Consider the following 27,697-nt stretch of genomic DNA (forward strand, 5'->3'; position numbering starts at 1 on the left):
TGACCAGTTAAATTGGCATCATCCTTGTCTACCTTTTCCAGAACTGGTTTCCTTCCTGACACAACCTTTCTGCTTCTGTTGCAACTTGTGCCACTGGGTTAAAGAAAGCAAACACATCTCCTTCTGGGGTTATCATGTTCCCCTCAGACAGATTTCCCCAAGCTGCCTGGACCAGTGGGCTCTCCAAGGCTTTCTGCTGCTCCTCCTCAGGCCTGCTCGGCAGCCTTTGTCTGGGAGCGTGTAGACCTGTGTTTTTTGTCGTGGCTGATTTGAATCATCTGTTGCAGAGAATTGGATAAAAATAATATTTAAACTGATGGAGGTATTTTTAAAGCAAAAAAAGCAGGTAAATAAATTAAGATATTCAGAAACAGGCTCCAGTTTTGCACAGATGGGTGTTAACAGAACTGAACTCCTACTTCCTTCATTAGCAAGTAAACAGTTTATTTAGTAAGATAAAATGTGTTTTTAAATGACAGGAATCTACTCAATACTTGTTGTTTTTGTTAAAGTTCTGACTATGCTGATAGCCTCCTCGGTCCCTCACCTCTTCAAGTTCCCAAGAAAGGACTTTCTCATCACCTTTTCCCCAGTTTCCTCTCCCTAGTATCTCCAGAAAATGGGTCCTCCGGTTTACTGGATACGTTTTGGAGTTCAGGGCCTGGAGGGCTGGGAGTCCCATGGAAGGGAGCAGTGTTCCCATCCAACATCCGTGCCGTGTTTTAGTAGGATGATAGCACCCTGCACTCACGTTTGTAGGCATGTCCTGGGGCTGTAGCTGGCACCAGGGCCTGGCACCTCCGAGGCAGCAGCACAGTATGGAGCAGAGGTTGGGCTGCTGAGCAACACCTGCCAGCGGCACCCCCTTCCCTTCGCTGCCTTGCGTCAGTCACACACTCTGTCCCATTGGGCAGCCAGGGGTGTGTGGCAGGGAAGAGGGGCTGGGAGAAGGGCAGGAAGGTCAGTGGACAGCTGGAATGACACGGATGATTTGGCTCTTAAAGGGGTAATTAGGGCCAGACTGAACATTGCCAAAATTAGAAGACTGGCAGTTTCACCTGTTAACTAAGAAGGTCTTTATCTCTAAGGATAAAGGATTCCTCCTTCTGTATGTTTGACATGTGATTCTTCTGCTGGTGTGAGAGGGGTTGAGAACCTATCCTATTCATTCACATCAGAACCAGCTACAGGATTTGCTTTTTCAAATCACACAATTTTCCAAGGTTCTAATATGCTGCTCTACAACAGGGATGTGCGTGTTAGTGTGTGTTAGTCATTTAGTCATGTCCAATTCTTTATGACCCCATGGACTATAGCCCCCCGGCTCCTCTGTCCATGGGATTGATTTCCCAGGCAAGAATACTGGAGTGGATTGCCATTTCCTTCTCCAGGAGATCTTCCCAACCCAGGGATTGAACCAGGCTCTCCTGAGTTGCAGGCAGATTCTTTACCATCTGAGCCACCAGGGAAGCCCAGAACAGGGATGGGTAGAGATTTCTCCTCTCCCCAGAAGAATCTCTGGAGGGTATCACGTCACTTGGGTATAGTGGCACCTTACTGTTTTCTCTAAATGGCTTGGATGTTGGGCATATGTTTTTAATTTAAAAAAAAAAACAAAACACTTTAACTTTACACAAGCCCTTTTGTGATAAGTACAGGTATCATGAGAGCCAGACCTGAGAATTGCTGTTGCCTGTAAGCTGAATGTGGATTTTCAATGTCTGCATACAAATTCAGCCCAAACTTTACTCAGCTTGCTAAAATATGGGGTGCTTCATGCTCCAGCCAGGGGTACTTGGAGTGGTTGCCCCCCTTGCAACAGCAAAAGAATGCCTGAATAATGCTTGAGGCCTCTGCTGACAACCCTGAGCTCTCACAAAACTTTGAAGGTTTGGCCCACATACCATCAAGAAGCCAACATCCCGATCCTAAGTACAGGCCTAGCCTAAGGTTAACAGTAAGACCAACATTTTGTTGCTTCATTTTCCTATTAAGCTCCAGATCGCTGATTGAAGCAGAATTCCAATGTATTGACACACCACCACATTGTTAACATGACAGGGAGGATTTGATTATGGGAGAACAAGTCCAAAAACGGTAAACTGGCGCAAAAAAAAAAAAAAAAAAGAGAGAGAGAGAGAAAGAAAAAAAGATTCTGGGGCCTTGCTTCTCAAGGCAGCTTTTGTGGTTGCATTCCTTTATTTGATGTGGTTCCCTCCTTCTCCTGTGCCAAACGGTGCAATATGGGAAAAATGATGAAGCTGCAAAAAGGGTGGGATGGCAGGGGGCAGGGGAGATAGGGAGTGAACCATTTAGTAACAGGAGAAAGAAAACAGAGCTTAGGGATCAAAGACAGAAATACCTGTCTCTCCAAGCAGGAAGCAGAAAGAAACACAGGAGTCCTTTCCCCATGCTCAGGGAAAGGCTGAGACACTGTTAGCTGGCGCCTTTCAGGCCAACCCAGGCGGGCGCAGTAGACGGGGTGGCCGAAAGCTGCCTGCAGGTGAGAAGAATCAGCTTGAGAAAGTCAAGGCTGAGCATGCTGTGCCTGCGTTACCAAGAACTGGGGTTAACCTGGGAGGGCCCCGGGGAAGAGGGGTGGGGACCAGAGGTTGCCTCCCATCAGCAGATTATGGGAATCAACACGTTTTAACACCAGCCACCCTCAGAGGCCAATCCTCGGACAATATTGGAATCTAGATGAGGAAGAAGCTTCCGTGCAGAATCAGAATTTTATTTATTTACGGTTTTCGGGCTGGGCAGCTCTTCTGTTGTGTGGTTTGTGACTTCCCAAAGTGACATTTTCTGGGTTTTAAAATTATCTTTCTTTGCACTGTGAAAAGAGCATCTATGATTCATCTTAATATTTCTGAGGATCAGTCACCAACGAACAGCTAGTATTTCGGGTGGGAGGAAGGCTTTTGTAGGCAGCTTTTTCACCTAGCATAGAAGTAAAAGCACCAGAATATGCCTCAAGCGTCATTTGAGATCATATAAATAGCTCTCTCTTGCAGTTCTAATCCAATATCATTATGAGAACTCCCACAGTCCACGAGTTGCCTAATGTTCACCTCACCCTTGCCTGAAAAAGGCTAATGCTTGTGGTTTACCTGCTGATTGAATATAGTTTCTGAAAATGCTTGTGGTTTACCTGCTGATCGAGTATAGTCTCTGAGAGGTTTGACCAAAGGATCTGCTTTTCATTTTGGCTGATCTAATCTAGGTCTTTTGGCCTGTATTTCTTCCTGGATATTTTCCTCAGCTTCAGCATCCGTAGAACTGTCAAGTGATCCTTTAATCCTAGTTCAGGAGTCAGCAGAAACTACAGCGGCCCTGGCCGTATCTGGCCTGCACCCTGTTTTGTATGGCCCGGGAGCTCCAAATGATTTGTACATTTTTTTTAATGATGAGAAAAACATGTAAAGAATAGTATTTTGTAACTTGTAAAAACTATGTGAAATTCACATTTCAGCATCCATAAATAAAATTTTATGGAAACACAGCCATGCACCCTTATTTACATATTTCGTCTGACTCTCTTCCTGCTACAGCATCAGACTTGAATAGTTCCAACAGAAATCTTAGGGCTGCAAGGCCAGTGATATTTACTACCTGTCCCATTGCTGAGAAAGTTTGCCAATCCCTGTCCTCGACCCTTAAAACCTTCTTTTTCACACTGTTTCAGAAAAGATAGATACATTTATAGACTTCTCATGTCCATTTTAGAAATTAAACTCTTATCTTTCTTTATTCTTTCAACCTTAATGCCACAAATATTTATTGAGTGCATACAATGGACGTGGCCTTATTCTTATTTCTGGTGTCTTAGCAGTAAACAAAACAAATAATTCCCATTCTGGAGAAGTTTACATTCTAGTGAAGGGTAATGGGAGAAGATGGTAAACAAATACAATATGCAAAAGTGTTTTATGGAGCTCTGTGCCATAAACAAAGTAAAACAAAGAAGAGGGGTTACTGGAAAAGGAGGTGGATTGTTTTAAATAGGTTGTTGAGGAAGCTTTACTGAGAAGGCGGTGTTTGAGTAAAACCTGAAACAGGTGAGGAAGCCCCGCAGCTGGGAAGAGAACTGCAAGGCAGAGGGGACAGTGGAAGAACTGAGCCAAGTGTGCTGAGGTGGAACAACCCTTGCATATCCCTGGAGGCGAGAATCCAGACGAGAAGCTATTCTAGATTGGACTGAGTCTAAGGAGCCGATCAGTTAGAGCTGACTTGGGCTGAAATGGGAGAGCAGGAGCAGTAGGTTTTGCAGGCAGAGTTTGCTGAAGGGCAGGTTAGGTTTGAGCTACATTTTATACACCCAAGAAGAGGTGATGAGTAGGCAGTTGGCTCTGTGAGTCCTGAGTTCAGTGAAGGTCTAGCAAGGGTATAAATTTAGAAGTTGTGGGTATAAAAGAGCTATGTTAAGCAGTGAAGCTGGCTGAGATTCAGACTCAAACCCCAGACTCTTCCTTCTCTTCAGGACATTTCTCACTCTAAAACTACGCAGAACTTCTTTTTTAACCTTGAATTTTCTTTCCCATCCAGTTCACCATTGGCATGCCTCAGGATGGACATCAGAGCTTCTTTTCCCCTCTCTGGGCAGATGCCCTTTAATCAGTAGATATCCCAGACAGCCTGAAGAATGAAACAGGCTTTTCTCATTGGGGAAAAAAACTGCTTGGTGTGGTCCAGGCCCCACAGCCTGCTGTCCGTAGAGCTCCTAGCCTTTGATCACGTGCCTTACCTTGTTGTGTAGAATCTGTTTCCTCCTTCCTTCCAGCTGAAGTCTTGATTTGACAACTCTTTGCTTTGCCTTTTGGTTACCTGCACGTGACTGGACTTCGTTTTGCCCATGTACACACTTAACTGTAATCACCTTTTTCTAGTTGTTTCCATAAATGTCTACTCTCCCATTCTAGACTTTGAGTCCTTAAGAGCACATCTGTGTGTTGTTCTCCTCTTGTCCACACTGCCTTTCAAATAGTCAGTGACCTCATGCCTTGGGGATGGAAGGCAAATTTGCTTTTGCCACACGCCTTCCCATCCTCATCCCTGTTGTGCATCCTCAGGAGGTACAGGGCAGGGTGTGAGGACAACCTGCACCTGATCCACTGGGAACCAGGTCAGCCTAATCACTCACCGTCTCTGTAGATGGGCCTTGGGTGTCTGAGTTATTAATAGGCTCCTTAGATCATTCTTATGCAATCATGAAAAGAGTGCAGAGGAAAGATTCCAAACCCACTTTGATTATTGCCAGCCTTAAACCTGGACAAATTATCCACCTCAAGCCTCTGTCTTATCATCTCTACAGTGAGTTAACACTTGTTACAAAGCAAAGGAAAAAAGGAAAGATATAAGCATCTGAATGCAGGGTTCCAAAGAATAGCAAGGAGAGATAAGAAAGCCTTCTTCAGTGATCAATGCAAAGAAATAGAGGAAAACAACAGAATGGGAAAGACTAGAGATCTCTTCAAGAAAATTAGAGATACCAAGGGAACATTTCATGCAAAGATGGGCTCAATAAAGGACAGAAATGGTATGGACCTAACAGAAGCAGAAGATATTAAGAAGAGGTGGCAAGAATACACAGAAGAACTGTACGAAAAAGATCTTCATGACCAAGATAATCACGATGGTGTGATCACTCACCTAGAGCCAGACATCCTGGAATGTGAAGTCAAGTGGGCCTTAGAAAGCATCACTATGAACAAAGCTAGTGGAGGTGAAGGAATTCCAGTTGAGCTATTTCAGATCCTGAAAGGTGATGCTGTGAAAGTGCTGCACTCAATATGCCAGCAAATTTGGAAAACTCAGCAGTGGCCACAGGACTGGAAAAGGTCCATTTTCATTCCAATCCCAAAGAAAGGCAATGCCAAAGAATGCTCAAACTACTGGACAGTTGCACTCACCTCACATGTTAGTAAAGTAATGCTCAAAATTCTGCACGCCAGGCTTCAGCAATACGTGAACCGTGAACTTCCAATTGTTCAAGCTTATGTTAGAAAAGACAGAGGAACCAGAGATCAAATTGCCAATATCCGCTGGATCATCAAAAAAGCAAGAGGGCTCCAGAAAAACATCTATTTCTGCTTTACCTACTATGCCAAAGCCTTTGACTGTGTGGATCAAAATAAACTGTGGAAAATTCTCAAAGAGATGGGAATACAGACCACCTGACCTGCCTCTTAAGAAACCTATATGCAGGTCAGGAAGCAACAGTTAGAACTGGACATGGAACAACAGACTGGTTCCAAATAGGAAAAGGAGTATGTCAAGGCTGTATATTGTCACTCTGCTTATTTAACTTATATGCAGAGTACATCACGAGAAATGCTGGGCTGGAAGAAGCACAAGCTGGAATCAAGATTGCCGGGAGAAGTATCAATCACCTCAGATATGCAGATGACACCACCCTTATGGCAGAAAGTGAAGAGGAGCTAAAAAAAGCCTCTTGATGAAAGTGAAAGAGGAGAGTGAAAAAGTTGGCTTAAAGCTCAACATTCAGAAAACGAAGATCATGGCATCTGGTCCCATCACTTCATGGGAAATAGATGGGGAAACAGTAGAAACAGTGTCAGACTTTATTTTTTTGGGCTCCAAAATCACTGCAGATGGTGACTGCAGCCATGAAATTAAAAGTCGCTTACTCCTTGGAAGGAAAGTTATGACCAGCCTAGATAGCATATTGAAAAGCAGAGACATTACTTTGCCAACAAAGGTCCGTCTAGTCAAGGCTGTGGTTTTTCCAGTGGTCATGTATGGATGTGAGAGTTGGACCGTGAAGAAAACTGAGCACCAAAGAATTGATGCTTTTGAACTGTGATGTTGGAGAAGACTCTAGAGAGTCCCTTGGACTGCAAGGAGATCCAACCAGTCCATCCTAAAGGAGATCAGCCCTGTGTGTTCTTTGGAAGGACTGATGCTGAAGCTGAAACTCCAGTACTTTGGCCACCTCATGCAAAGAGTTGACTCATTGGAAAAGACCCTGATGCTGGGAGGGATTGGGGGCAGGAGGAGAAGGGAATGATAGAGGATGAGATGGCTGGATGGCATCACCGACTCGATGGACATGAGTTTGGGTGAACTCCGGGAGTTGGTGATGGACAGGGAGGCCTGGCGTGCTGTGATTCATGGGGTCGCAGAGTCGGACATGACTGAGCGACTGAACTGAACTGAACTGAACCTACTCTGTAGTGCTCAATCAGTCGTGTCCAACTCTTTTGCAATCCCATGGACTGTAGCCCACCAAACTCCTCTGTTCATGGAATTTTCCAGGCGTGAATACTAGAGCAGGTTGCCATATACCTACTCCAGGGGATCTTCCCGACCCAGGGATTGAATCTGCATCTCTTATGTCTCCTACATTGGCAGGCTGGTTCTTTTCCACTGATGCCACCTGGGAAGCCCCACCTATTATTGTAAGGCTGTTGTAAAAGCCCAAATGAGGAGCACTTTGGAAACAAATTATTAAGTGCTATCTACTGGTACCCTGGCTAACTGCATCTCCTGGTATCCTTTCAATCTTGGTGTGTAAAAGCCAGGCTCCAGCTCCCTACATGTTAGCTCTTGGAACACAGAGACCAGTGCTGTATGTGGGAAGTCATTTATGCTGTTTATAGGCCTATGGTGTGTGTGCTTAGTTGCTCCGTCATGTCCAACTCTTTGCACCCCTTTGGGCTGTAGCCCACCAGGCTCCTCTGACCATGGGGATTCATAGGCAAGAATACTGGAGTGGGTTGCCATTTCCTCCTCCAGGCGAATCTTCCCAAACCAGGGGCCCAACCTGTGTCTCCTGCATTGCAGGTGGATTCTTTACCATCTGAAGCACCAGGGAGACCCATTCATAAGCCTGAACCTTCAGTGAATACTGACAAACAGGAATCAAGTGGCTACATTTCTCTACCCTGGTCAGACAGATGGCAGTTTTTTTCTCTTCTTTTGTCCATGATTAAAACCTGTGTACAATGAGGAGGAGGGAGTTATAAAAAATACTTGTGAATTTAGTCTAGGGTAACTATTATATGCATTGATTTTTTTCCCAGCTTTATTGAAGTATAATTGACAAGTTAAAATGTGAGATATTTACAGTGTACAATGTAATGATTTGATATATTTGATATGTATTGATTTTTCTTGGTAAGTATGTTTCAAAAGTAATTCATAGGAACAACAGCCTCTACCTGTGTAGTAGCAGAGCAGTAAAGTCATTCATTGGAGTCTCAAAGTTGTAAATAACAAATTCACTCATTCCTAATGACTAGTGTTTGAGAAATTGTGTTAGAATCATACTGCAGGTAACAGGCCAGGGATCAACATGCAATAAGAGGGAAAAAAGCTTTTCCTTCCCTCCGCCTGTTCATGTCTTGCGTGGCCAGGCATCATTATAAGTAGTTCATACCAGATCTTAATAGAACATCTGCTAAGTTCATTGTTGTTTTCCAGGGCTTACTTTAAATGCTTTTCCACATGCTAACAAAATCCTGATGGTGGACATCTGTTAAGATTGTCCCTTAAAGGCTTTTCTGAGATGTTAACAAACTTAAACACATTTCTGAACAAAAACTTGGTTAGTGTTCATGTCATTAGACAGACTCTGTTTGCAATTAAAATATTCTCATCTTTTGTATTTCTTGAAGTATAAAGTTTCCTTGCTTGCATTTCCCCTCCTTTCTCCTGGAAAGTACCCATCAAGTCTTCTGGCCCTCAGAGTTTCTAACAGTTCATTTGCCTAGGGTGAAAACGTCCCTAACCACTTCAACTTCAGGTACCTACGTAAGTTTAAGGAGTGTTCCTGGCACTGGCTTAGGTCAGTCAGCCCAGGCATCTGCCTGAAGACACCCAGGCTGGAAGGAACCTGATGGACCTGGCACACATGGAACCAGATGTCAGGCCTGCAGATCAGGATTCAGTAGTCACAGCAGTGATCAGTGAAGACCTGAGAGTGGTAGACTGAAGTCAGAAAGACTAGATTTAGATGCCAAGCTGGCCACCCTCACCAGTGTTCTTGCCTAGAAAATTCCATGGACAGAGGAGAGGAGCCTGGCGAGCTACAGTCCCTGGGGTCCCAAGGAGTCAGACAAAACTGAAGCAACTTAGCACACACACAGTGCCATTTACCACCTGTGTGACTTCAAGGAGCGTTATGTGGCTTCTCTAAGCTCTAGCCTTCTCATCCGTAAAATGGGACAATACCTGTCTTGTAGATTGATATGAAGAAGAAATGATATCATTCATGTAAAGCACTCAGTATAGTGCCTAATATTACACATAAAACTTCATAAATGGAATGGTTATTCACCACTCCATTCTGTGGAGAATTCATTTTACCAACTAAATCCCCCATATTGCCTGTTAAATTCTCTTCTTTTATACTGCAACTAAGCAAAGAATGTGGATGTGCTTTTTCGCTCAGTCATGTCTGACTCTTTGTGACCCCATGGACTGTAGCCCGTCAGGCTCCTCTGTAAATGGGGATTCTCCAGGCAAGAATACTGGAGTGGGTTGCCATGCCCTCCTCCAGGGAATCTTCCCAACCCAGGGATCGAACCCACGTGTAGCAAAGACTACCTGATTATTCCAGTTTGATCATTATAGTATGCCTACACCTTTTAAAATTACTCTATTTAATAACTCCATAACCTTCTAGGTAATTTAACTCAGCATTTCAACTTCTTTAGACTTTGCTCCAAATAGGAACGTTTTCTGAGTGTTTAATCCTACTCACTCCATCTCAGAACATTTCCATTTTTATATGTCCCTCTAGAAATGGGAAACAACAAATGGAATAATAAGATCTGATTTTATGCCATGAGGTACGTTTAGTGGAACTTTCTGACCAGGTGCACAAATGGAACACAGCCAGGCCCACAGCCATGTCTCAGTGAAGGTCTCATCCAGTGTGACTCCCCAATTTTCTCCTACTTATAAACTTAACTTGTCATTCTGATCTTTTATTTTATTTTCCTATTATACTATTTTATTCCCCTGTTATAGTCGTTGAGATTTTCAGTATTTTGAATTACACTTTGATTTTGTTTAACTGAGGGGTGGAGAGGCTCTTAAGTAAGGGCTCAAAGCTGAATCTATAAAATGAGACAGTGGCTAGCAACAGCTATAGAAAATGCTTTACTAAGAAAAAGAAAATCCAGTTAGGAAAACAACAACAACAAAACCCAGACTCTTCGCTTAGTGTAGTATTTGTACTTTTGGAAACTACATATGATTTTTCTTTATCCTACCCAGTTAATGTCTTGTGACATGATATCTTAAGAAAAAGTGGGATAACAAGGTGATGAATTTCATGGATGAAGGTTTTCTGAGGATAATTTCAGCCACTTCTGCTACTGTTTCAGTATATAGGTAGGGATTACTAGAGATGAGACTTTTAGAAATTCCACACCATCCTTCTTATGAAAAAGTTTCTAAAGAAAAAGGGCACAGGCTCTGGAACCAGAGAGACTTGGATTCAAACCCTGCAACTTACTTGCTGCATAATCTTGGACAAGATACTTAGACTCCTAGAATCTCAGTTTTCTGATCTGTAAGTTGGGCTAATTAGATCTACCTGGCAGAATTCTTGGGCGGTTTCGAGCTAATGAAGCATTTAGTAGAGTGCCTGGCAAAAGTGGATACTCAATAAATAACAGTGACTTTTGTTTTATCGTAATGGCTTTCCTGGCATGCTGCCAGGAAACATACTCTCTCATTATAGAGTGCCCTAGATTCTTGAGGTCCCTGGCATTTCTCTACCTTGAAAGGAGTTAACAGTGGTGCCCGAGTCTTGTATGCAGAATGGAAAACTCAAGTCCAGATACAGATTTAGGCATATAGTTCATGTTTATTGGACTGAATTGAAGGCTCACCTTTCTTTAGAATTTCTCTTAACTTGGGGGCCAGTGGTGGCTGGTGTCCTTCTGTCATCCTTGAAGTTCTCCATTTTCATGCTTCACTCTCACACTCCCCTGAACCCTACTATGGAGGAGGCAACCAGGTCAACTTCCTGTCCCTCGGAACCCGGTTCAAAGGCAAAAACGAAACACCAAGACCACTTCACGCATCTCTGACCGTGACTTGATGTAACCCTGGACGTGAAACACTCACACAAGAGGCATTCTAGAATAACATCTCTCTTGGAGTGTGTGGTGCTCTTTTCATATTCAGTTCAGTTCAGTTCAGTTCAGTCACTCAGTCGTGTCCGACTCCTTGCGACACCATGAATTGCAGCACGCCAGGCCTCCCTGTCCATCACCAACTCCCGGAGTTCACCCAAACTCATGTCCATCGAGTCGGTGATGCCATCCAGCCATCTCATCCTCTGTTGTCTCCTTCTCCTCCTGCCCCCAATCCCTCCCAGCATCAGGGTCTTTTCCAGTGAGTCAACTCTTCGCATGAGGTGGCCAAAGGATTGGAGTTTCAGCTTTAGTATCTTTCCTTCCAAAGAACAGCTAGGACTGATCTCCTTTAGAATGGACTGGTTGGATCTCCTTGCAGTCCAAGGGACTCTCAAGAGTCTTCTCCAACACCACAGTTCAAAAGCATCAATTCTTTGGCTCTCAGCCTTCTTCACAGTCCAACTCTCACATCCATACATGACCAGTGGAAAAACCACAGCCTTGACTAGATGGACCTTTGTTGGCAAAGTAATATCTCTGCTTTTGAATATGCTATCTAGGTTGGTCATAACTTTTCTTCCAAGGAGTAAGCATCTTTTAATTTCATGGCTGCAGTCACCATCTACAGTGATTTTGGAGCCCAAAATAATAAAGTCTGACACTGTTTCTACTGTTTCCCCATCTATTTCCCATGAAGTGGTGGGACCAGATGCTCTGATCTTCGTTTTCTGAATGTTGAGCTTTAAGCCAACTTTTTCACTCTCCTCTTTCACTTTCATCAAGAGGCTTTTTAGTTCCTCTTCACTTTCTGCCATAAGGGTGGTGTCATCTGCATATCTGAGGTTATTGATATTTCTCCCGGCAATCTTGATTCCAGCTTGTGCTTCTTCCAGCCCAGCATTTCTCGTGATGTACTCTGCATATAAGTTAAATAAGCAGAGTGACAATATACAGCCTTGACATACTCCTTTTCCTATTTGGAACCAGTCTGTTGTTCCATGTCCAGTTCTAACTGTTGCTTCCTGACCTGCATATAGGTTTCTTAAGAGGCAGGTCAGGTGGTCTGTATTCCCATCTCTTTGAGAATTTTCCACAGTTTATTTTGATCCACACAGTCAAAGGCTTTGGCTTAGTCAATAAAGCAGAAATAGATGTTTTTCTGGAACTCTCTTGCTTTTTTGATGATCCAGAGGATATTGGCAATTTGATCTCTGGTTCCTCTGCCTTTTCTAAAACTAACTTGAACAATCGGAAGTTTACGGTTCACGTATTGCTGAAGCCTGGCTTGCAGGATTTTGAGCATTACTTTACTAACATGTGAGGTGAGTGCAATTGTGCAGTAGTTTGAGCATTCTTTGGCATTGCCTTTCTTTGGGATTGGAATGAAAATGGACCTTTTCCAGTCCTGTGGCCACTGCTGAGTTTTCCAAATTTGCTGGCATAGTGAGTGCAGCACTTTCATAGCATCACTTTTCAGGGTTTGAAATAGCTCAAGGAACTCCATCACCTCCACTAGCTTTGTTCATAGTGATGCTTTCTAAGGCCCACTTGACTTCACATTCCAGGATGTCTGGCTCTAGGTGAGTGATCACACCATCGTGATTATCTTGGTCGTGAAGATCTTTTTTGTACAGTTCTTCTGTGTGTTCTTGCTACCTTTTCATAGCTGTGAAAGGAATAGAAGCAAAAAGCAAGGGAGAAAAGGAAAGATAAAAGCATCTGAATGCAGAGTTCCAAAGAATGGCAAGGAGAAATAAGAAAGCCTTCCTCAGCTATCAATGCAAAGAAATAGAGGAAAACAACAGAATGGGGAAGACTAGAGATCTCTTCAAGAAAATTAGAGATACCAAGGGAACATATCATTTTCATATTAGTGTAACTCTGATTTTTACTTTAACCCTTGAGAGAGATGGATCTTTTTGAGAGTAGTAGTATCCCCACTGTACTCAGGGGAAAGTGGAGAAGGACCAGAGAGAGCAGACTTGGTAGAAGCAAGAACTGCAGTTGAAAGTCGGTGGCCCTTCTGGTTTTCTCTGCTGCTATATCACGTTTTCTTCATTTTTATTTGGCCCAAAGGTAAGGCCCCACAGGAACAGAGGGGAGTTACTATTTCATAATGGGTTAAAAACCCATTGTCCCAAGTCAAGCTTGCAGACAGGCTGATTGCCTGCCTTTTTCCATGGCAGAATGCCCCATAATATTTCCTTATGCTATTGACTGTAGCCAAGTCAAGTCTTCAGTATTAGAGATGCTTTGAATATTTGCAGACAGAGCAAGGTCCACAGAGGCTCAGTTAGCTGTATTTGCATGGAAACAATAATATTAGTACATAGACAGTTCTTATATTTGACTTTTAAAACCCAAGGAGGACAGACTTGGAATTGTTTTTCTGGCCACCTTTGGGTCTGTTTACCTCCACCACTGGAAAGGTTTCTCCAGCTCTGGCCTTGTCCTTGTCATTTCTATCCATGGACTCAGTTTCAGTTCTATGAATTATCAGCTAGTTTCATGTTTCATTGCAGCCCATAAGGAGATAGAAGGTGCTTTCTCATCAAAGCAGCCCTTTTCACCCTCTCCTCTCAAGTTCAGCCTGAGACCCTGCCACACCAATTTAGTTTCTCCATCTTTTAACCCAGCTTTCTCCCTGAACCGCTCCAGAGATCAGAAGAGTCAACAGCCCCAGTGGTCCCTTTCATCTCCCCGTCACCCCGTCCCTAGCCCCTACTCAGCCATGGAGTAGGTTAGCGAGGCCCGGCTTCTCGCCAGCCAGCCCTGCATTCCTGAGAAGAGCTGAGTGAGGCTGGGCATGCCTGCAGAGAGGGAGTTTTCTCTTGTACACGCTCAGCACGGTATTTTTTGATTCATGAATATTAAAGGCTTTGAGATCACAAGACCTTACCTCCTCCATCTTGCACCCTTTGAAAACATAATAGCTCTTTTATTTCATGGCACTTGACTTTGTTTATTCAGCACGATCAGGGCAGCATTCAGGCTATAGCAAGCCTGTTAAATATTTACCCATGAGGCGGATATTTATACATGAATCAGCAGCACTTATCAGCATGCATTGCTGGAAGTCAGGTTCAGAACTCTCACAGGCTGAAAAACTACTGAGTTAAATAAAGAGTGCAGCGAGTTTCCTTTAAGAAATCAACTCTCATTTAAAACTATCCTTTGTAGTATCTGAAGTGCTTCACACATTAAGGCTTCCTTCCCCTGCACAGCTGAGTCTTTCACAATTGAACATGACCGAGTGGTTGGTCCATCACATCTGAGATGCAGTGAACCTGGCTGTTTGACCATCTGGGTGTGAACAAAATCAGGAGGAACGCTTGCCCTGCTGCCATGTGGAAAGTTGCGAAGGGAGATGAGCTGTGTGCAGCACTGTGCTTCTGTGGTAGCCTGAGTGCTTCTAGAAGCCCTTTAACCTCATTGAAATCCTGCCCCTGCTCACTGGTAGTCATCCCCAGTGTGTCTTTCCATCCTTGCAACCCTTTCAAGATTATACTCCGCCCACCTGCCAGTGCAGAAGATGTAAGAGACGTGGGTTTGATCCTTAGGTCTGAAAGATCCGCTGGAGGAGGGCATGGCAACCCACTCAAGTATTCTTGCCTAGGAAATCCCATGGACAGAGTAGCCTGGCAGGCTACAGTTCATGGGGTGGCAAAGAGTCAGACATGACTGAAGTGACTTAGCACACACACCCCCTCCCCAGGGAGGTGCATAATTCAGCAGTCACAGCAGCCTGGACACTAGCAACAGGCTTCCCTGAATTCAGATCCCAGCTGTACCATTTCCTGGTTGTGTGACTGCAGGGAAGTTTCTTCTGCTCTCTAAGCCTCAATTTCTTCACTTGTAAAATCACAGTGATGATTTCTACCTCACTGAGTTGTAGAGAGGGTTCAATTAGATAATGGAAAAGCACCTAGCAACCAGAGTTAGTTCTTGATAATCAGAGAAGCAGGGTGCAGAGAGATGGCCCTGGCAGCAGAGCAGCCGGCCTTTGGGTTTCTCCAGACCTCTGCTTCTTTCTGTTACTAAAGGTGATTTTTGTTTAGTGGCTGTATCTCAGAAGCAGAGAGAGAAATTCAAGTTGATTTTTCACACACTGTTTTTACTCGTTGTATTCAATTTCGTGAATGATTTAAAACATATTCTGTAGTATTTTATACAGATCGAAGTCCATTGCTATCAATTCCAGGGAACTGTCCGAATCATTTGGGGGCTAGGGAGGTGGTTTATTTTGCTAAAGACTTTTTCTCCAAGTAACCTATGAGAAGCCTGGATCTTAGTATTCTGTTATGCAGATATTTCACCATAAACCACAGGCTATAGATTTATTGTTCTCATAATTTAAAATTTTCTTCTTAATCAGTTTTCCATCCTAATGGAACCATTAGACCCTTAGAGTGAGATGCACACGCTCTGTGTACTTTTACGCACATAAGAGGAAACAGAAAGCCTTCCTCTAGTTCACAGAAAGTCACAGGAATTTTCCCAGCTTTCTTCAGAGTTGAGGCTAAATCTCATCTAGTGTCTACTCTGAGAGTAGCAAATGGAAATGATGTTCTTGCTAATTCTGTGCAGTTACAGGGTGTGTGCGATTCATTAATGTCATACTTAGTCAAACACTGTCTCAGAATCTCCTCAGTTTTCAGAGTTGTGCGTTTTACTTATCTTCTGAGTAGGGTAAGTCAACAGCGAATGTTTCTACTCTGTATTGAGTTACTCGCATCACCTGAAATTTTGTTTCTTGTGATTTTTCCTTCCTATAAATAACCATAATATTCATTTTTACTTAAAAAAATTAATTTCAGAAATCTGTAGTCAACAGAGTGACAGACTGGTCCTGAAGTCCTTTGGCTAGTTACAGGTGTTATTCCGTGTACCACAAACTCTGTGTGCGTGCGCTCGGTCGCTTCAGTCATGTCTGACTCTTTATGACCCCGAGGATGGTAGCCCGCCAAACTCCTCTGTCCTTGGGATTTTCCAGCCAAGAATGCTGGAGTGGGTTGCCATTCCTCCTCCAGGGTCCTTCCTGACCCAGGTATCGAATGCACATCTCCTGCACTGCAGACAGTGGCTCTTTACCGCCGAGCCACCAGGGAAGACCACAGACTCTAGACTGAGGTCTCTGCTCTAAACTATTTGAGAATGATTTTCCAGACTGTTGTGAAATGTTTTCTTTCCATTTATAATCTCATTACTGTAGGGTCTTGGGTAATGAATAATCACAGCATTAAGGGATTGAGGGGTCTTTTTATATCCTGTTTGTCTTAAAGAAATGGTTTAAGGGGGTCATAGAAATATACACATTAAAATAAAATTCAAGTAAGAAAAACAAATTAGGACCAAAGAAGAGCAGGACGAAAGATGAAATCACGATTAAGAATGATATACAAAATGCATGCTATAAGGTTCTGAACAATTTTCTTAATAATTCTATGCCAGTTAATTTAAACTGAAAAGAGAATCTCCAGGAAAGTTCTGGAAACTTTTTCTAGATCTCAGCAGTGTGTCTTAGTGCTCGGACTGATGATTTTTTACTATTCCTTCTTGTTCAGATGAATCGAACATCAGTGTTGACTGTGATTAATTGCATACTTTCTACCCATATTGGCCCACAGACTCCAGTTAAGCATTTTCAGAAAATGCTTAACTCCATTTAAAAATTGAGAGCTTAAATCATCTGGATTTCTGGCTTCAGTTGAAAAATTAGGATCTGATAAGACCAGGCGTGTGTTCCTACATATTAGAAACCAGCTGAGGCTGAGCAATGGGAGCCCTTCCCTCTGTGTGCAAAGTCTCCAGTCCCTACCTGCTTCTCTGCACTCATTTACAAAACCTACCTGGGCTGCCTAACCGCCAGGGTGACTGCCTCTCCTTCTCTCGACCACCTACTTCATATGGCTCAGTGGTAAAGAATCCACCTATAATGCAGGAGACTTGAGTTTGATCCCTGGGTTGGATCCCCTGGAGAAGGAAATGGCAACCCACTCCAGTATTCTTGTCTGGAAAACCCCATGGACAGAGGAGCCTGGCAGGTCCATGGGCTTGCAAAAGAGTCAGACACGACTGAGTGACTTTCACTCACTTCACCCACAAGAATGAGAAAACTGAAGTCCAAAGAGGCTGCTCAAGGCTGCCAAGCCAGTGAGCTGCAGAACTAGTCCCTTTGGTTCTCTATAACACCAGCACATCAGTTCAGCATTTAATGAACAACTTATCTTTGCTTGACTCAGTTATGAATTGGGCATAATCAAGAGTATAAAAGTCTGTGTTTCAGTAACAGATACAGCCCATTCGTGTTGGTAAGACATTTACCTATGCCAATCAAAATTTGCTTATCTGTACTTTTGTGATAGGATCATGAGTTGTCATTAATCGTTAGTTGTTAGTTATGTGTAATGTGAACATGCTGCTGTAATAAAATGGATTAAAATATAAAAATGGAATCATAAAGTGAAGCACCTAGTTTCACAGTCACTGATTCAGGCAGTTGGTGGGCAGACTTGGACAAGAGAAACCAAGTGTGTTGGGAATGTCACGTAAGTTGCTTGAGCCCTAAGAGAAGTATCCACTGTACTCTTGTCCTTTCAGTGCACTTGGCGGCTCCTCGGCTCTTCACATCCCAGCTTTTCCAGGAGGAGGCTGTCTCATTGATTATGTTCCCCAAGTGTGCCACCTGCTCACCAACAAGGTAAAAGCAAGTCCCCTGCCTCCCTAGCCTTGTAAGGCTCTTTGCTCCAGCATCATGGTGCAGACACCATCCTCTCCACCCTATCTTAGTTTCAACCTCCATCTGACATGGCCTTTCCTGCTGTGAATAGATTTCATCAGTTTCTCTCCCACTTTGTTTGCCCTCCTTCCGTTTCTAAGTATTCTGACCCCCCTGTTCCAGTCTTACCTTCATCTTCTTTAAAATTGGAGGATAATTGCTTTACAATGTGTTGTTTTCTACCAGACAGAAACTTGAATCAGCCATAAGTATATGTATGCCGCCTCCCTCAAGAACCTCCCTCCCACCTGCCCCACTAACTCACTCCTCTGGGCTGTCATAGGCACTGGGTTAAGCTACCTGTGTTATACAGCGCTTTCCCACTAGCTGTCTGTTTTATATGTGGTAATGCATATGTTTCAATGCTGCTCTCTCAGTTTGTCCCCCTTCTCCTCTCACTGTGTCCACAAGTCTGTTTTCTATGTCTGTGTCTCTATTCCTGCCCTGCAAATAGGTGCATCAGTACCATTTTTCTTGATTTCATATATATGCATTAATATGCATTAATATGTGATACTTGTTTTTCTGACTTAACTTTACTGTAAGTTTACAAACAGGCTCTAGGTTCTTCTACTTTACTAGAACTGACTCAAACTGGCTCCTTTCTATGGCTGAGTAATATTCCATTGTATATGTATACCACAACTTATTTATCTGTTCACCTGTCGATGGACATCTAGGTTGCTTCCATGTCTTGGCTATTGTAAATAGTGCTGCAGTGAACATTGGGGTACACGTGCCTTTTTCAATTATGGTTTTCTCAGGGTATCTGCCCATTAGTGGGGATGCTGGATCATATGGTAATTTTATTCCTAGTTTTTAAAAGAATCTCCATACTGTTCTCCGTGGTGGCAGTGTCAATTTACATTCCCACCAACAGTTCAAAAAGGGTTCTCTTTTCTCCACACCCTCTCCAGCATTTCTTATTTGTGGATTTTTTTGATGGTGGCCATTCTAACCGGTGTGAGGTGATACCTTATTGTAGTTTTGATTTGCGTTTCTCCAACAATGAGTGATGCTGAGCATTTTTTAATGTGTTCATTGGACATCTGTATGTCTTCTCTGGAGAAGTGTCTGCCTAGGTTCTTCATCTTTTAAACGTATATCTTCTCATTCTTGAATTTCCATTTTGCCCTAAGTTTTTGCTTCTTCTTATGGTTTAAAAATTTTCAACTCTTTTATTTCCCAATTATTGTGTGTGTGTGTATGTGTGTGTATGTTTGCCACTAGTTAATATCACAGTGATCCTGTCGAGTGGCTCTCATCTCTTTCTGCTTTTCTGTACAGCACGTTTTAATATTTGGTTCCTGATCTTTCCTGTCATGCCCAGGAACAGTTTGCCAGAGTCCTGCTTGTTGGGACAGGGTTTCCAGGTCAGACTGGCTTATACCCAGATTTTACGGAGAAGGCAATGGCAACCCCCTCCAGTACTCTTCCCTGGAAAATCCCATGGGTGGAGGAGCCTGGTGGGCTGCAGTCCATGGGGTCACAAAGAGTCGGACACTTACTGAGCGGCTTTACTTTCACTTTTCACTTTCATGCATTGGAGAAGGAAATGGCAACCCACTCCAGTGTTCTTGCCTGGAGAATCCCAGGGACGGGGGAGCCTGGTGGGCTGCCGTCTCTGGGGTCCCACAGAGTCATACACGACTGAAGTGACTTAGCAGCAGCAGCAGCAGCCAGATTATAGCCAGATTATCTAAAGCTTTCCCTTAGCTGCATTAATGGGCCTTTACACTGGCAAGTAACTGAGCTTACTCTATTGGTTCTTATCAGGTATTTCTGCAAGTATAGATTATACTTATTAATGTCCAGCCAGCTTATTTAGCTAAACTCTGGAGCTTTTAGTCCACAGACCATACTGACTTTCTTTCTTCTCCCACATGGACTTAGTTTGCTTAATTCACCAAATCCTATTTTCTTTGCTTCTGTTGACTTGTTCACAATGGCTTGGAAAATAAATCTTTTCTTTGTCTCTTCCATTCAAAAGATAGCTCATCTCTATATAGAAAATGCTTTAGAAATATAATATTTCAAAGTCTTCAGTATTATTTTTTAAATGTCAAAGGAGCTAAAATCTGGCAACTCTGCAGTCTGTGGGCTTGGCACAGATTCTAGGGCGTTTAACGCTCATGGAGTGGTTGCTGTTCATTGGACCAGATTCCCCCAGCCCCTGCCCTCGCACAAAACTGATCAGAGGACAGCATTCTTACTTACAGTGTAGGTTTTACACTGCCTTCAAATCTGTGTCCCAGTACTATAGAGAAAGATGCAAATTTGGTCTTCCAGAACTGAGAAGAAAAGCCTTTTTAAAGCTTTCCAATTGAGATTAATTTCTAGTCATACATTCTCCTCAAAAAAAATTATAATACCATTTTCCCAGAAATACAAGAATCAGTCAGTTTTTCTTATCTGGTTCCCTTTCATTAATTTCACTTGTCTTTCAAAATTGATGTTCTTCTGCCTGCTACAAACGAGGACAGTATGGGCTGCTTTTAGAAACAATCTCTTCAAATGAATTTCCATAATTGCATTGGAATCTATCTTTATAGCCAGTTTTGTTGTGGGTTTCTGTTAAAATGGTTTTCTGTTTTTAAAATCAAGTATACAGAACTGTTTTCATCCCCTTTTTAAACAAAGCCACTTAAGCAAACTTATCATCTGTTTTTCTTTCCCCAAAATAACATTTCTGATCCTGCGTTGAGCCTGCAAAGCAAGCACTGTTTTTGTAAATTGACATAAAACCCCTATTATATAAATAGAATTGTTTTACTTTTAAAGGGTACAAATGGCTATCAGTACCAGTTGTGTCAAGGTTATTTCAAGCACTTTATCCTGAGCTTTTGTTATCCATGGAGACTCAGTGTGGCTACAGCCAATATAAACTATTTGGGGGGTCTTTTTCTCCCACTGTTTCTTTCAGCCATTATAAAGACATTTTATAAGGAATGTATTTTTGCGTTAGAAACTGATGGGTAAATGACTAACTTTCAGATGCCTAGCTTAATGAGTTCACAATTTTTTTTATAGAAACTGTCACTTGGTCTTAAGAAGGAAATATAAAAAGGCAAAATCGCCTGTTGTAACACTCCTTATTCTGAATGTTACAAACCTAAAAAGAAATACTTGAGCATTACTGTCCTTTTCAATAGGAGTTGTAGTTCAAGATAACCAATGAGGCCCATTTGATGAGAGGAAATTCTTCTTTATGGAGAATGCCAGCTGTTAAATGAGATAGAATGAGAAAATACAAACATACCATTTTTCAGGCCTCAGTTGAAGTAATTGATTCAGACAAGGATCTCCAACAAATACCAAAACCATTAAGGAACTTGATCTTCCCATGCTTCGAGGAGTGTATCCCTGGATTACTCACTCTGGCAAAAGGGAACCATTCCCTTAAAGTACCGTGGTCTGGCTGACGTCAACCTAACCAGTGATCAAACTCAGTATCACCTAGGAAGTTTTCTTGCCAACAATGTTTAACCTGGATCACCTTTAGCTCTAACTTCTAATTCATAGGAAATACAGAAGGTAGATAAAAAAGGAAGAAGACAATCGGAGAGTCTAGAATGCAGACAGTTAGCTCAATCTCTGAAAAGTCAGTATTAGGCACACACTCACATCCCAGGAGGTACTATTATTCTATAGTAAAAGACTTTCTAGAGTAAATGCCTGATCCCTGTTTATATCCTTGCTTTTTTTTCAAACGTATTTTGGGGACAGTTGGGAAGTTTGAAAAATTGTCAGGGTCCTAAATAAATTCAGAGAATGAATTACTAAATTTTGTTGTGTGTGATAACAGTATTGTGATTGTGTAGGAAACTGTCTTGTTTTTCAGAGATGCATGCTGAAGTGTTCAGGGGCACACTGTAATGATGTCTCTAATTTCCTCTGAAACATTTCAGCAAGATTGATTGACAGGTTGATAGATAGGTAGATGGCTAGATAAAGCAACTAGACAAAATATTCACTGTTATTGAAGATAGGTGTGGGAATATGGGTGTTCATTTTACTATTCTTTCTACTTCTGTGAATCTTGAAAATTTTACATGATAAAGCATTTAATAATTCCCTACTGTACTCAGCTGTGGGTTCGTGTTTCAGGTGCAGTATGTGATTCAAGGCTATCACAAAAGAAGAGAGTATATTGCTGCCTTCCTCAGCCACTTTGGCACGTAAGTTCTTCATTAAGACTGTAAATCAGTGATGCCCTCACATCCTGGTGACCCTGAGGAGAGGGCTCAATGAAGAAAATAGCACTTAGTTCTTCCATATGATACCTTTCAGTGCTATTTTGGTTCTTCTGGTGTGTTGCTCACACTAACGCTCCCAGAAAGACATTTTTTTCAGCATTGTTTGTCAAATAGAGTCAAATATCTTCCCTGGAGCAGCCGCATAACTAGCCCCGAACACCGCAGTAAAAGTGGTTGTCATACCTGCTTCTTCTTGCACCCTTTACAGTCTGCACAGTACTTCCACCTCCGTCATCTCACAGTGGTCATGAGGTGAGCCAGGTGGGCATTCCTGGCACATTCTGTGAAGAAAAGCCTATAAAGCTTGACCAGTCCAGTCACCTGTGGAAGTCTCAGAGAGAGCTGGGGCAAGAACCCTGTTCCTCAGAACTCAGGTCTCCTGATAAGACGCCCACTCCCCACAGGGCCGCAGAGATTTGGGAAGGATATCTGACTTTAGACACCAGCGCCATGACTCACACTTGGGATTAGTGTGCTGGAAGAAGGCCCTGCGAGGGAGGGGGCAGTGTGTAGCTGCAGTTCCAGGGTGGGCGTCTCCTGGCCACCCACCCTGTGCTCTGGCCCTTTCCGTCACGTGGCCCGTGCTGGCTGCTCGGCAGCTGTTTCCTTAATGGTGGCGGAGCCCTTATCAACCTCCCACTTAGGGCTTAGCTCGGGGGGGCGGGGGGGGGGGTGTGGTGGGGGGTGGTTGCATTTTCCTCACAGTCTCTTTAAAAGGTGGAGCACACTCTGTCTAAGCACTAAGCATTTTAGTGCTCTCATTACCTCCCACCTCGTCCCAGAGAAGGTGTGTATATTAAAATTTTAAATCAGTAACTGAAGAAATTAAGATAAAAGGAATGAGAAGATGAAATCAAGAATAAGGTTAGGATATAATTTTACAAATGTGGCATAATTAAAAGAAAATTTCTGACTCCTCAAGACAATTTCAAGAAATTTTCTCGTTATCCATTGTGGAATTTCTCATATCGCCAAAATAGAGTAACAGTATCTAAACAGCATAACTGTTAATGAGTCATGAGACTCTTAACACTTAAGGTATTTTTCAGCTTTCTTTATGTGCATTTTGAGAAAGTGCTTATGCTATGAACAGTACTTCATAAATATTAACTCTCTTAGTCTTCTCATTTTTGAGTAAGATTATTTTTTGTGTATGTTACTGAAAATGAAGATGTTAGCCCAGTGACCTGCAAAGCAGGGGTGCATGTGCCTCAGGGGCATGTGCCTCCCCTCACTTCAGTGGTATTCAAGAAAAGGGTGAAAAATTGCATTTACACTTGTTAACAATTGTTTTTAAATCTCATTCTATGTGTGTACATTTCTGTGTTTTATTACACATATAATAGTACTTGTCTACAACTACAGAATCATGTACAAATACTACTATATACTGTACTGTATGCATAATGAGAAAGAGTCTGTCAGTGCTTGTTTTTGCTTATAGGGTACAGGATCTAAAAAGTTCAGATATCAGTGTTGTAATATTGAGTAAATTACATATCCAGAAAAGAAATACAAACTGATGAATAAAGTTGTTGACTTGTCGGCAGACTTTAATGAGCCAATCACTGAACCTTCAGTGCCTCAGTTCCTTTACCTTCACAGTGGGGTCAACTGTTCCTTCCTACTTGAACCTGGAGGCCATCAGTATTAATGGTCTATTTAGCCTGACTCAGCCAGGGGGAAGGCATTTCTAAGGACAGCAAAGGTCTCCTTGTATGGATGAGAGAGAAAGTTATCCTTGTCCTCTCTGTGTGGTTAATATTGGCACATTATGGTGGTGTCACCCCCTGTACACTCAGCTCCAGAGGGAAATGGGGGAGAGGAGCCCATGAGAATTCAGTCTAGGCTCTTCTGTGTTCGGAGACTGTTCTCCTTTGACACAGGAGGTGTGCATCTCCCATCTGAACCCCACATCCACCCTGCTAACGATGCTACTTTGTCTTGAGCCCAGTGGAGAAGATCAGGGGACATGAGAGAAAGGATGCCAAGTACTTTGGAAGATAGTCATCTATAATCCTGAACTTAGTAATACTGTCATTGCTTGTGACTATTCAGTACCTGAATAAAAGTGAGACTGGACAATCACTGTATAGACCTGGGGTCTTTGCTGCCCTGACTTCTTCATTTGTCCTTTTGCTCATCACTAGTGACTAACATTTGCATAATATTTTGTGGGTTGTTATTGTTGTTCTCTCACTAAGTCATGTCCAACTCTTTGCAACCCCATGATCTGTAGCATGCCAGGCTTCCCTGTCCTTCACCATCTCCTGGAGTTTGCTCAAACTCATGTCCACTGAGTCAGTGATACCATCTAACTATGTTATGGGTGGCCTTACTTGTTTTTCACAGCTCCATGATGAAGTTTGCACATATGATTATATTTGTTTTACAGATAAGGAAACTGAGGCTCCAAAGGCTAAGTGATTTGCCAGAGGTCGTAATAGATAGTGAAGCTGTAACTCAAACCTAGATGCTTTCATTCCAAATCCCACATCCTTCCTGTGGTAACACTCACTTATCTTAAATGTATCTCGTATTCAGTAACCTTGCTTCATGAACATATTCTTTACTTGGTTCCATCTCTTTGATACTTTGTTTTTATGAAGGTTTTTTTGTCTGTGTGTGTTTTTATTACTTAGGGGTGTCGTGGAATATGATGCAGAAGGCTTTACAAAACTCACTCTGTTGCTGATGTGGAAAGATTTTTGTTTCCTTGTACACAGTGAGTATATTTTTGCTATTAGCATGTCAACATACATTTCTGAATGCACTAAACCACATGTAATAATGAATATAACAGCCTTTAGTGTCCTGACTTGGTTCCTTTTACTTGAGTTGGTGATGGACAGGGAGGCCTGGTGTGCTGCGATTCATGGGGTCAAAGAGTCGGACACGACTGAGCGGCTGAACTGAACTGAAGTGTATTTACTGCATGATCTCAACCAGGTATAATTTGCTACTTGGGGGATGTTTGGTAATGTCTGGAAACATTTTTGTTTGTCATGATGGTTAGGGGACCGGGACTGGCTTTGTTGTTCCTGGCCTCAGTGGGTAGAGGTCAGAGATGCTGTTAAACATCCTACAGTGCATGAGACAGGTCCCTAAAGCAAAAAGTTATTGAGTCCACAGTGTCAGTAGTGCTGAATTTAAGAAACCCTATCCTAGAGAGGGATCTTTTCCAGTGGCACTAGTGGCAAAGAACCCACCTGCTAATGCAGGAGACATAAGAGACGTAGGTTTGATCCCTGAGTCAGGAAGATCCCCTGGAGGAGGGCATGGAGGAGGGCATGGCCACCCACTCCAGTATTCTTGCCTGGAGAATCCCATGAACAGAGGAACCTGGTGGGCTACAGTCCATAGAGTTGCAAAGAATCAGACACAACTGAAGCAACTTAGCATGCATGCATCCTAAAGAGATTTCTATTTTCTAAGTATCTTTCCAGATTCAGGCCTCAAAACTTTCAAGATTACTCAAAGTGTAGTGCCTTCATCATTTGGTTATCATTCTTACTTTTTAAGGCAGGGGTTCCCAACCTCCAATCCATGGACCAATCCCTCCTGTTAGATCAGTGATGGCATTAGATCAGAAATACAGCACACAATAAATGTAATGCACTTGAATCTCCCCAAACCATCTCCTCCCTGCCCCCAGTCCATGGAAAAATTGCCTTCCATGAAACTGGTCCCTGGTGCCAAAAAAGTTGGGGACTGCTGGCTTAAGGTATTTCCTAATAGTAACTGCCTTGTCAGGCAGTGTTTCATATGGAGCTCCTACTCTATATAACTAGTCTTACGTGGAACCATCATTTCAAATGCATCTGAAAAGTGCATGCATATTGTCTACATTAATTATATGCACGGAAAAGCAGAGTTGGAGAGGTGACAATTTTCATCTTGGGTGTGCCTCCAACTAATTATATGACCTTGTTCAAATTGCTGGGACAAGCCTTTCCCTGCTTTAGTCTCCTCTTATGTCACTGGGAATCGGGCTGTTAAGTCCCATAGAGACATCAGCAGACGGAGCTTATCCTGCAATACAGGACCAGGTGGGAGAGGAAGTCCCAGTCAAGGCCTCCTGGCACTCTCCTCAGTTCCTGTTAGCTCTCTTCACCATCTTCTGTGGCCCTACCCAGCTGAGCTGTATACTAGTGCTCCCAGCTCTCACTTTTGATTCTGACCTTATGTGCCACAGCTTTGATTTTTTGTTCTGAGTGTTAATTCCTTTCTGAGATCTCACTTCCTATTTGCCATGTCCGCTTTGCCCCACCATCTTGATCCTGTGATTCTGTGATTCTGTTTCTAGCTTGGTTATCTGACCCCAGATCCTTAGTATATGCTTGGTTTGTCTTTCATGACCCTGGACAGCTGCCTGGGAGTCTGGTGTGTTTCCTCTAGGCGGGCTCAGCAAGAGGGGTCTGTAACCTGCCACGAACGGTGGTGGCTGTGGGCAGAGGCCTCCCAGAGGAGCTGTGAGAGAAGGATTCAGAAGGAAGGACACATGGAGAGACAGTTAGAGACAGTAAATTAGATGACAGCTTCAACCAGTTTTTTTCATCCCAAAGTGGCATGAAATCTCAACAGTCTTCCTGAAAACTTTCTTTGGTCTCCTAGCCATGATTCCACTTTCAAAAAGGATGTTTTTCAGTCGCTAAGTTGAATGTATCCAACTCTTTGCAAGCCAGGCTTCCCTGTCCTTCACCATCTCCCAGAGTTTGCTCAGACTCATGTCCATTGAGTCAGTGATGCCATCCAACCATCTCATCCTCCGTTGTCTCCTTCTCCGCCTGCCCTCATTCTTTCCTAGCATCAGAGTCTTTTCCAGTGAGTCAGCTCTTCCAGCTGACCAAAGTATTGGAGCTTCAGCTTCAGCATCAGTCCTTTCAATGAATATTCAGGGTTGATTTCCTTTAGGATTGACTGAGTTGATCTCCTTGCAGTCCAAGGGACTCCAAAGAGTCTTCTCCAGCACCAAAGTTCGAAAGTATAAGTTCTTTGGCACTCAGCCTTCTTTATGGTCCAACTCTCACATCTCTACATGACTACTGGAAAAATCATAGCTTTAACTATACGGACTTTTGTCAACGAAGTGACGTCTCTGCTTTTTAATACACTATCTAGGTTTGTCATAGCTTTTCTTCCAAGGAGCATCATCAAAGAAAGATGATGTCAGGTCATATCAGATATATGGAAAAAAGAAATCCTTGGCATTAATCTTTCTCGCTGTTTTCCACATGGGACTTAAGAATGGATGCTCTGGTGGTGCTGGCAGGAGAGGTGTTCAGAGAGAAAAGAGCATCCACCTCTCAGTGCCTGTTAGCTCTCTTCTCAGTGTGCTCAGTGTTACAGCAATTCCTGTTCCTTAGGAAGGTCTATTCCCCAAAGAATATTTTCTCCATAGTGCAGTATCCAGTATTTCTTACAGCTCCTTCTCTACCTTCCTTTGTCAGACATGCAGAATTAAGTCCCAGAGTCATATTTTCAAAGTTACAGTTTCATTTAGTTTTGATTACTTCTTCAGAAACATAGAACCCCCAGACGCTCATTAGAAC

At 42.9% G+C, this 27,697-nt stretch overlaps 1 protein-coding gene across 6 annotated transcripts in view; it reads left to right on the top strand.

Annotated features, from left to right (window-relative positions):
• Positions 1 to 27,697, top strand: part of BABAM2 (BRISC and BRCA1 A complex member 2) — a 416,111-nt gene that overhangs the window by 303,827 nt on the left and 84,587 nt on the right. For all 6 annotated transcript variants that reach the window (XM_060411985.1, XM_042245926.2, XM_042245927.1 and 3 more), the window contains 3 exons: positions 17,712 to 17,811; positions 21,997 to 22,067; positions 24,788 to 24,870. In XM_060411985.1, coding sequence (XP_060267968.1) covers positions 17,712 to 17,811; positions 21,997 to 22,067; positions 24,788 to 24,870 — 254 coding nt within the window. The remainder of the gene's footprint in view (positions 1 to 17,711; positions 17,812 to 21,996; positions 22,068 to 24,787; positions 24,871 to 27,697) is intronic.

The sequence above is a fragment of the Ovis aries genome, chromosome 3 (assembly GCF_016772045.2).
Source record: "Ovis aries strain OAR_USU_Benz2616 breed Rambouillet chromosome 3, ARS-UI_Ramb_v3.0, whole genome shotgun sequence".
Classification (NCBI taxonomy): domain Eukaryota; kingdom Metazoa; phylum Chordata; class Mammalia; order Artiodactyla; family Bovidae; genus Ovis; species Ovis aries.